The sequence below is a fragment of the Salvelinus namaycush genome, chromosome 32 (genome assembly GCF_016432855.1).
Source record: "Salvelinus namaycush isolate Seneca chromosome 32, SaNama_1.0, whole genome shotgun sequence".
Lineage (NCBI taxonomy): Eukaryota > Metazoa > Chordata > Actinopteri > Salmoniformes > Salmonidae > Salvelinus > Salvelinus namaycush.
In genome coordinates, this window is record NC_052338.1 from 20,698,772 (window position 1) to 20,710,368 (window position 11,597).

The following is an 11,597-nucleotide window of genomic DNA, read 5'->3' on the forward strand; positions in this document are numbered from 1 at the left end:
ATCATCATTGGGTTTCCAACCTCTCAGGCATGTCAGAATGATGGTGGGTCTTCACAGGTCCAATTTTGTTCTGGCCATCTCATCAACGTACCGTGGCACTTCAAGGACCGTAGGCTTGAATTGTTCAATTAATTACAGGTTGCTGTGGTTTGTCTTTACTGTAAAAAAATTAGGAGTCCCCCCCACAAATGGAACAGAAATACTTCAACAGTCTGTAGAGATGGCCATGAAAGCATTCCCCTTTACAACACTGAAGTTAAGTCCCAGAGGACATCGGCACATAGAACCTCAAATGAGCTTTCAGTCCAGGATGTGGTTTCACTGGCTTGACAGTTGACAGAGTCTGCGGACATCGCCAACTGGTGGAGAGCCCAAGGAAGTGTGTTTTGAGAGGTCCCTTGTAGCAAAGGGAGCTCTAGCGAATGTAGCAGTGGCTGAACAGAGACACTAGGGGGCACTCTTCCACATTCATCCATCCCCAAATGTCTAGACGTCTAGGACTAGGACACCATCTTCTTCTCTTCTCTTCTATTTGACTATGTTTGTTTTCCTTCAAATACTACATGCAGTTAACTGCCACCCATTGGCTCTGTTGCTGTCCGTCACTGCTTGTGTAACTGGTGGGATGTGAACCCCGGTCTATCGGACATGTCCCTTCCTTCCGCTTTCCTCTCTCCTCTCTTCCTCTCTTGTGTGTCTGTTCATCAGTGAGTCTGTCCGTGTAGCAGAGTCATCTCTTCAGAGAGTGGCCAGTATACGTGAGAAGGAGATGACTACAGACAGTGTGGTCTGGCCCACTCCAAACACCAGGGCCTGGAGGGGGGCCATGTCCTTCCCTGCCACACGATACACCCCTGCCACGGCCGCACCTGGAAAGAGACACACACATATAAATTATATGACATTGATATGACTATAAATATGGCATACAATGGGCCTGCAGACACATACCGGCAGCCAGTCAAGGCTTGTCAACTGTGGCACAGACTGTTCAATAGCATTTTAGTAGCAATAAGAATACACTCAAAAAAGCTCTTTCCATGAAATAGACTGACCAGGTGAATCCAGGTGAAAGCTATGATCCCTTATTGATGTCACTTGTTAAATCCACTTCAATCAGTGTAGATAAAGGGGAGGAGACAGGTTAAAGAAGGATTTTTAAGCCTTGAGACATTTGAGACATGGATTGTGTATCAAATCAAATCAAATTTTATTTGTCACATACACATGGTTAGCAGATGTTAATGCGAGTGTAGTGAAATGCTTGTGCTTCTAGTTCCGACAATGCAGTAATAACCAACGAGTAATCTAACCTAACAATTGCACAACAGCTACCTTATACACACAAGTGTAAAGCGATGAAGAATATGTACATAAAGATATATGAATGAGTGATGGTACAGAACGGCATAGGCAAGATGCAGTAGATGGTATCGAGTACAGTATATACATATGAGATGAGTAATGTAGGGTATGTAAACATTATATTAAGTGGCATTGTTTAAAGTGGCTAGTGATACATGTATTACATAACGATGGCAAAAGACGCAGTAGGTGGTATAGAGTACAGTATATACATATGAGATGCGTAATATAGGGTATGTAAACATTATATTAAGTGGCATTGTTTAAAGTGGCTAGTGATACATTTTTTACATGTTAGCTGCTGCGCCTTTTTCACCACGCTGTCTGTGTGGGTGGACCAATTCAGTTTGTCCGTGATGTGTACGCCGAGGAACTTAAATCTTTCTACCCTCTCCACTACTGTCCCGTCGATGTGGACAGGGTGATGCTCCCTCTGCTGTTTCCTGAAGTCCACGATCATCTCCTTTGTTTTGTTGACGTTGAGTGTGAGGTTATTTTCCTGACACCACACTCTGAGGGCCCTCACCTCCTCCCTGTAGGCCGTCTCGTCGTTGTTGGTAATCAAGCCTACCACTGTAGTGTCGTCTGCAAACTTGATGATTGAGTTGGAGGCGTGCATGGCCACGCAGTCGTAGGTGAACAGGGAGTACAGGAGAGGGCTCAGAACGCACCCTTGTGGGGCCCCAGTGTTGAGGATCAGCGGGGTGGAGATGTTGTTACCTACCCTCACCACCTGGGGGTGGCTCGTCAGAAAGTCCAGTACCCAGTTGCACAGGGCGGGGTCGAGACCCAGGGTCTCGAGCTTGATGACGAGTTTGGAGGGTACTATGGTGTTAAATGCTGAGCTGTAGTCGATGAACAGCATTCTCACATAGGTATTCCTCTTGTCCCGATGGGTTAGGGCAGTGTGCAGTGTGGTTGCGATTGCGTCGTCTGTGGACCTATTGGGGCGGTATGCAAATTGGAGTGGGTCTAAGGTGTCAGGTAGGGTGGAGGTGATATGGTCCTTGACTAGTCTCTCAAAGCACTTCATGATTACGGAAGTGAGTGCTACGGGGCGGTAGTCGTTTAGCTCAGTTACCTTCGCTTTCTTGGGAACAGGAACAATGGTGGCCCTCTTGAAGCATGTGGGAACAGCAGACTGGGATAAGGATTCATTGAATATGTCCGTAAACACACCAACCAGCTGGTCTGCGCATGCTCTGAGGACGCGGCTGGGGATGCCGTCTGGGCCTGCAGCCTTGCGAGGGTTAACACGTTTAAATTATTTACTCACGTCAGCTGCAGTGAAGGAGAATCCGCAGGTTTTGGTAGCGGGCCGTGTCAGTGGCACTGTATTGTCCTCAAAGCGAGCAAAGAAGTTGTTTAGTCTGTCTGGGAGCAAGACATCCTGGTCCGCGACGGGGCTGGTTTTCTTTTTGTAGTCCATGATTGACTGTAGACCCTGCAACATACCTCTCGTGTCTGAGCCGTTGAATTGCGACTCTACTTTGTCTCTATACTGATGCTTAGCTTGTTTGATTGCCTTGGAGGGAATAGCTACACTGTTTGTATTCGGTCATGTTTCCGGTCACCTTGCCCTGGTTAAAAGCAGTGGTTCGCGCTTTCAGTTTCGCCCGAATGCTGCCATCAATCCATTGTTTCTGGTTGGGGAATGTTTTAATAGTTGCTGTGGGTACGACATCGCCAATGCACTTGCTAATGAACTCGCTCACCAAATCAGCGTATTCGTCAATGTTGTTGTTTGACGCAATGCGGAACATATCCCAATCCACGTGACCGAAGCAATCTTGAAGCGTGGAATCAGATTGGTCGGACCAGCGTTGAACAGACCTGAGAGCGGGAGCTTCCTGTTTTAGTTTCTGTCTATAGGCTGGAAGCAACAAAATGGAGTCGTGGTCAGCTTTTACGAAAGGAGGGCGGGGGAGGGCCTTATATGCGTCGCGGAAGTAGAATTTAGGGAGTCTTGTTTTCAGATTAGCCTTGTTAAAATCCCCAGCTACAATGAATGCAGCCTCAGGATATGTGGTTTCCAGTTTACATAGAGTCAAATAAAGTTTGTTCAGGGCCATCGATGTGTCTGCTTGGGGGGAATATATGCGGCTGTGATTATAATCGAAGAGAATTCTCTTGGTAGATAATGCGGTCGACATTTGATTGTGAGGAATTCTAAGTCAGGTGAACAGAAGGACTTGAGTTCCTGTATGTTGTTATGATCACACCACGTCTCGTTAATCATAAGGTATGTGTACCATTCAGAGGGTGAATTGGCAAGACAAAAGATTTGAGTGCTTAAACGGGGTATGATAGTAGGTGCCAGGCGCACCGGTCTGAGTGTGTCAAGAACAGCAACGCTGCTGGGTTTTTTACGCTCAACAATTTCCCGTGTGTATCAAGAATGATCAACCACCCCAAAGGACATCCAGCCAACATGGGCCAGCATTCCTGTGGAACGCTTTCAACACCTTGTAGAGTCCATGCCCCAACGAATTGAGGCTGTTCTGAGGGCAAAAGGGGGTTCAACTCAATATTAGGAAGGTGTTCCTAATGTATTGTGCACTCAGTGTATGATCTCTCCTCATCCTTCCCTCGTATCGTCATAGCTCGCTACTGGAATCTAAAGTTGTCTCCGTAGAACCTCCTGCATGGGCAGCGGTAATACCGTTAAAAGATGTCCCTTTTAAAGCTGGTCGCATTAATACGTGTGATTGAGTGCCTGACCACATACTGTGTTTACTTGCCACTCTGGATGCATCCCAAATGGCACCCTATTCCCTTCATAGAGCACTAGTGCACTATGTACTGTAGGGATTAGGGTGCCATTTGGGATGGATCACTCTCTCTCTCCCTACAAGTTAGTCATGCTTCTCTCACAATACGCCAACCGCCTGTATTGAAGAAGGTCTCAAAAGTACAACTGTCAGAGTGCAACTTTTAAAAATTCTTATCTCAAAGCCAAGATACAAATCTTAATTTAAGTCAACATGGTAAAGAAAAGACAAGGGAGCGATAACCTATAAACTGGCTCAAAGTTGTTGACATCTGACTTTTGCCAGTCGACCAGTGAATAACCTCACCTTCCCTCCCTCTTGACAGAGTGTTACTGGCTGGCTGCTGCTAGACGGTGCTAGCTCTTAGCTGTTTCAGCGTACACACGGGGCAATGCACAGGCAATAGTCTGCTCTCTCTCTCGGCGAGCTTCCACATTAATAATAAAGTGGTCTGTCTATTTTTGGCTTAGCTTGCCTCTCTATGATTGAGTGTGATTCACCCAGCCCTGTCCTCAGGAGCTCCTGCCATGTCATACCCTACGTACTGTAGCTCACAGACTCACAGGCTGCATCCCAAATGGCACCCTATTACCTATACAGTGCACTGCTTTGACCAGAGCCCTATGGGTGCACTATGTAGGGTACAAGGTGCCATTTGGGACATAAAAAAAGACAGGTCTATTTCCACAGAAAGATACAGTACTATGTACCACTCTCTGATATACTTAGCTACTGGACTGGAAGATGATATATCAGAGGAGGGAGGATGATATTTGGGGTAAAAATGTTGAGCATGTGTACAGAGGACAATGGGATAGAGAGAGTCAGACAGACGGAGAGACAGACGGAGAGACAGACAGACAGACAGACAGACAGACAGACAGACAGACAGACAGACAGACAGACAGACAGACAGACAGACAGACAGACAGACAGACAGACAGGACAAAAGGAGGTAGGAACAGGGAATAATGGCAAGAGGGATAAGAAAGTTTGAGAGAGGTGCTGTTGTGACAAACACCCCCCCCCCCCCCCCCCCCCCCCCACACACACACACACACACACACACACACACAAAGTGGGAGGTGACTCACTGGTGATGACCCCACCGGCCAAGGAGGCCAGGAAGCCCACGCTGACCAGGACCAGGGTGATGAGGCGACCCCTCTTGTGGCGCTGCAGCATGACTAACATGAGCAGGCCCATTGCCCCGTGGACGAAGAGCGAGGAGAAAAGACACCACAGGAACACCCAGTACCACATCTCTGAGAAGAGGGTAGGAAAGAACACATGCAGTCGAGTGGTTATACACAGGGAAACAACACGCATCGAATAGAGTGGTTAGTTAGACAGCTCTGTAGGCATACCAACAACCTCAGAAATGTTGACATACAAGTGTAGGATCTTAATTTGAGCCAGTTTGTTACAGCAGGAAAATAATCAAGCAGCATCAGGAAATGGGAATTATTATGTAGATTGTAATTAACCCTATCAATCCCAAGACCACAGCAAAAATCGGCTTTTTTTTAATAATCTGACTTTCATTTATCTGCATGTCCAGCCCTTATATTTAGCCTCACAGTGAAGTGTTTCACCATTTTATTTTCAGGACAACCAGGGCTACAAGTAGAACAGAAAACTATTTGACATAAACAGTTGCATTTATGAGTTTTATTGATAAAGGTCAATCAAAAAAACTATGTCCGCCAAAGCAAAAACTGTTGCTATAAGTACATGCTATAAGTACAGAAATGATTTGCTCACTGGGAAATGAATATCCAACTAGTCAGTGACAACTGTGTGGAGTTTGGAGTTTGTGACAGCAACTATGTGAACTTATTACAGTATTATAGACACTATGTACTGGGATTTCCTATGATCTTCGATGTAGAAGAACCCCTTATCTTCTAACGACTCTTGTGTGGCTTGTAAACGTCCTAGAGTAAAATGAGCATGTTTCTGAGTTTCTCAGCTTTTCATAGATATCTTTTTATTAATTTGTAGCTCAAACCATTCGGACTCTACAGATGTTTTTGTATAAAAGCCCCAGCCCCCTTAGGGAGTGTCTCACAAACACCGCTCTAGCTCAGCCCCCGTTAATCACACAGAATACTGGTTGGTATCTACGGATGCAGAAGAAACAGACAAATCCAATGGTATAACCAGAGTTACAGTGGGACTCATTAGGTCAATTTACATTTTTTGTTAGGGCAAATCAAGTCTGACATTTTAAAGTGGAAATGGTACTGTACACACAGGTCTCTGAATGGAAAACATCTGGTTAGAATAAACACATTTGAAGTAACAACCCCTGCGAGGTGTCGGAGAACATGGCCTTTGCTCTAAAGACAGAACCAAGCATGTGATTTTAGACGTATCTCTAAACAAACACCCACAGAAAACTGTTTTGTTTGAAAACACAGGTACAGGATGATATCTGAGAGAGAGAGAGAGAGAGAGAGAAGCAGCAGCAGCACATATCCGATTTCAATCTACAGGCACCTTGTGCCTGGGCCCATCAGGAAGGCAGCCGAGCACCGTAATAAACACTATGCAACAAAACAGGCTGCATTCCAAATGACACCCTACACAGACATCGTCTGCTGTTAGAGATTAAAGCGGTAACATCTCAAATCCAGGTACCCATTTGGAAGGTTTATGAAGGGTATTAAATCCATTCAGTTAAGGATTTAAAAGCACTTAAAGCATTAACATCTCAAATCCAGGTACCTATTTTGATGATTTATGAAGGGTATTAAATCCATTCAGTGAATGATTTAAAAGCACGTAAATAAGCATTTCAATTCAATGTTATTTCAAATTTTGAGAAATGTTTGGATACTGAGCATGTACCTGCTCTGTTGCTCCCGTCAGGGGGACTACTGTACGACTCAACATTACCCCAATGAAAACCCCAAACTGACACATCTCTTGGACACCCAGAACTAGTCACGAGATATTAAACTGGTTCACATACGGTACATACAGTCTAATTATCCCATTTCACAAAGAGCTCCTCCACAAATATAGAGACCGTTATGTGTTGGGGAGGATGGGACACAGTCTTATGAAGTCCCAGAGAGGGTCCTGCAGAGAGCCCTATTCACATTCTCTCCCTCTCTCTATTCCTTGTTTCCTGGGCCACAGGCTCCGAGAGACAGGCTTTGCGAGGGGCCAGATTGGCTCCACTGACACTGAGGCAAAGTGGGTTGGATATGAGATTCGACTGGATGTTTGGGGTAGGGGAGAGAGTGAATGGAAGCTCAGAATGCTTTGATTTGATTTTGGACATGTTATCACATTCTGGCAAAACATGTGCCAATGATTTGAATGTTCTGAATGTGCCATCTAATATGTCAACATCTGCTACGCTACTGTTGGGATGGGAATTTAAACCCCTCTGCAAAGTAATGTATCAATCAGTAGAAACTCTTTAGCATATCCATTTAACCTTGTTCCACAATCCACTGAGTGCCTACCTCCTACCTCCTCCTGTATCGATCAGGCCGACAGCTGTCATGCTTGGCATAGAGAGAGAGACATTATAGGGGGGTGACACAAGGCCTTTTGTGCTGCCTAGCCTGCATGGTCTAAACAGAACACACAGCCAGCTCAGTCAGTTCAGTGGCTGTGATGAGTTACAATACAGGCCCCTGTCTGTGGTCACCTCCCATCTGGCAGCGGAGTGAGATGTCAGGGGAAGACAGGGTTGGGACGAGATACTGTAAAGAGAGGGAGAGGGATGTATCGAGAGAGAGACAGAGAGTGGCAGAGAGAGGAGGATGGATGGTACAGGGAAAGAGTGTCTGTGTGAGAGAGCAAGAGAGCGAGAGAGAGCGAAAGAGGGAGGAATTGGGGCCAGACTGGAGAGGCACGCCAGTCAAGGAAGAAAGGCGCGGGACAAGATACTGTAAAGAAAACGAGGGTGATGTAGAGAGATACAAAGGTAGAGAGAGAGAGAGAGAGAAAGAGAGTGAAATATAGAGTTATGGAAAGAGAGAGAGAGAAAGAGAGAGAGAGAGATGGATGGATAGAGAGGAGCAAGCAGGGCCAGACTTGGGCCAGAGAGGCACGCCACCGCCAGCCAACTCCATTAGGATTCCACACAGGCCCCGGGATGGCGCTAGCTAAGCAGCTGCCGCCCAACACTAAGCCTGGCTGGATTTGTGGTGCATAGGGGCACACCACACACCTCTGCTCTGTCACACCACTGGACCATAGATAGCTCAGCGGCACCATTCTCTGCATGGCACCGCTTATACTGTGTGTGTGTGTGTGTGTGTGTGTGTGTGTGTGTGTGTGTGTGTGTGTGTGTGTGTGTGTGTGTGTGTGTGTGTGCGTGCGTGCGTGCGTGCGTGCGTGCGTGCGTGCGTGCGTGCGTGCGTGCGTGCGTGCGTGCGTGCGTGCGTGCGTGTACTCTGGATTGTAATACAGGTGCTGTGTCATCTTCAGGCATGCAACCCCAACCTCAACTCAACCCCTCAGTCAGAAGACTGTAGTATTATTAATGTTTGTTATGCTGCTAATCCCCTAACACAAACCTGGGGGCCTCCATCAGCAGCTTTCACAACACACAGTGGGGGCCAGCTGGCCTCGCATGCTAACACAAAACATGAAAGAGAAAAGCATTATGTTCCCATTCCACTGATAAGCGGTCAAACGTTTGACCCATAGAGCCTACAAAGGCACTGCCAGGCATTGGTTGTATCCCAAATGGCACCATATTTAGTGAACTAGTTTTGACCAGGGTCCTTCTTTTGACCAGGGTCCTTCTTTTGACCAGGGTCCTTCTTTTGACCATGGTCCATACTTCTGGATAGTAATGTCATAGTCACTGCTACAGCCTAGTCAGGCTTTGAGAGATTGATCCCTATGACAGAGAACAGCAACGATACAGTACTGTGAAAAACACCTGAAAGTTGTCATTGAGTACTGTAATAACATGTAATGAGATGCTAATAGGATGGAATAACATGGCAATAACACGTGACAGAAGTGTGAACAATTCAAGAGAAGAAAGCATGAAAAGACTGATGGTGCCACCACTAATCAGCAGTAATCCATCTGAGCACATCAATAATCACATAGTACAAAGACAATGGCAAACCTCTTTGCTGGGTGCATGCAATCTTATTACATCATCCTGTCGATTTTAAACTGAAAAACAGAGGCATGTTTTTGCTCTTGACTGAGAATAGAGAAGGAAATGAGAAGTGAAACTGCTGGTATGGATGTTCACAGGAAATACCATTTGTTAAAGTACTCTGCCAGAGGAGTCTGTGAGTGACACTGTAAAAGTATAAAGGAGTTGTCTGTCATAACTTGTAGAGTTTATGGCCACTGTGTGAGTCTACATTGAACTTGCTCAGGGCATCTAACTTAATTGTAGCTTGTTTTTCATGACTGGTTTTGAGGATCGTATGGCAGTCCTGCTGACAGATACTGGATGGCACTCATTGGTTTACTCTTGTCTCACCACCACAGCAACTTTACTTCTGCAATACTTGTGCATGTGAGTCACTTCCCTGCTGAGTCAGCATGATTAATCATGGTTGTGTCCCAAATAGGGTGCCATGTCATGTCCATGTCTTGTTTTTCTTCATGTTTCTCAGCCCAGGATGTCCGCTTGGGCTTGCTCTCATAACATCTACATGCCAGCTATGATGCCCGTATACAGTGTGTCCATCCTCTTTGCAAGGCAAAAAGGAATTCCAGTCAAGAGAGGTCTTGAAATATCTTGTTATTATGACATTGTAATGGCAATTGTTCCACCGCCCAATTCATTCTTAGGTTATTGTATTCTTAGGTTATTGTATTCTTAGGTTATTGTATTCTCTTACCACTTTAGCATTTTCACTCATTCAAAATGAATACCACAAGTACAATGACCAATGTACTAGCATGCTGATATCATATCTCATTATGTAAATAAATAAAACCTTGTAAAAGCCTTTTGAGAGAGGGGGGATAGGATAGAGAGAGAGACAGATGGACGGACAGACAGACAGAAAAATAAAAGAGACAGAGAGAGAGTCCTAATTGTAATGACTGGTTAGTCAGGTGTTTAATCATCTTCTGTGACACTGTCACTCATGACTGTTTACATCTCAACAAATACTTACGGTAATTTAGAAGTTACCCACTGCTGTGCAGAATAGTCACAGTACTCTACAATACAGCATCTAGGCCTCCTTTTACACACACACATACCACATACACACACTGTAAATGTAAGGCGTGGATGGATGTGCCATATCTCCCTAGAACACCCCAGACAGCCTATCCGGGTGTTGGAGAGGATGACACTAATTACCTGTGATTACTCGACCGCAGGACAAAGGGAGAGGGCTGCATGGCTGCAACAGAGATGACAACACTACATTTCACAGTGCCAAGTGCATTCACGCAGCATAAAGATGCATTAACCGGTAGAATATACTTGTTATTCATTCGATGACTGAGTTAAATTATATTTGTGTTTATAATTTAATTGCCGTAACACATTGGCCGTTGTTATTCAAGTGACACCAAGGTATTGAGAGGCGAATGCCTCTTAAAAATTAAGGTACCGGTAGGCTACAATATGGAGACCGACAGAAGAAACACTTCGGGGCAGTTACCGGTGCCCGGTTGTATTTCATACCGTGTATACTCTCCCTTTACAAATGGACGCGCACAGCTGCCCATGTCACCCCATTCTATCCAACAGTACAGTAAATTAATAGAAAACGGTGTGTAGCCTACAACACCGGTAATTGGGTGAACCGAGCCAAATCCCACACACAACGGTTGAAACGCTGCCAAGTGCACGACATGTGTTTACACTGTACAGTAATAATGTGACATACATTACATAGCCTACCTGTGAAATGTTGCAGCGTCGTGCCTTGCACCCAGAGGCTCAGCACTTGCTGCGCCGATAGATTGATAGAATAATCCCTATTCGTGATCATGTTTCTGCCGCCGGCGCTGCCGCCGCCCGGGTTTGCATCCCTCTTTGTCAAATGGCTGTAAGTGGCTTTTGACGAAGACATCGAGGAGACCGGGGTGGCATGAGCTCCGAGGCTTGATCCCCCGGCGCGCACCCCTCTACCGGTGCCTCTGTTTCGGTTTGACGTTGTTGGTCTCCGCGCGGGGAAGGAAAGGGCCAACAGCTCGTCTGCTCGTGCTCATTCTCGGTTGCAGCGGCGGTTGTTTGGAGGCCATGATGAGGATGGCAGCGCACACAGAGGAGTCGTCCTACATCAGCCCTTCTCTCTACATAACCCTTAAAGGGGCCGTCACCAGTTAAAGGGGAGTATACAGTGAAAGCGTACTGTTATGATATTGTAGCAGCTTATGAATGGGGAACAAAAGATGAGTAATTAGTACAGTAGCGTTTACACTGAAAACGTGCGTAATCATTTGGCCCATGCGGGCGTAAGAGAGCGGTAAAATTGTGAAAATCAGTGATGGATGTTG

At 45.8% G+C, this 11,597-nt stretch overlaps 1 protein-coding gene across 1 annotated transcript; it reads right to left on the bottom strand.

Moving 5' to 3' along the window:
• Positions 1 to 457: 457 nt before the first annotated feature.
• tmem170b (transmembrane protein 170B) lies at positions 458 to 11,089 on the bottom strand. Its single transcript, XM_038971897.1, has 3 exons — positions 10,999 to 11,089; positions 5,231 to 5,401; positions 458 to 869 (listed from the first exon to the last, which is right to left on the bottom strand). The coding sequence occupies exons 1-3, from the start codon at positions 11,087 to 11,089 to the stop codon at positions 739 to 741; spliced, it is 393 nt and encodes a 130-aa protein (XP_038827825.1). The 3' UTR covers positions 458 to 738.
• Positions 11,090 to 11,597: the final 508 nt, after the last annotated feature.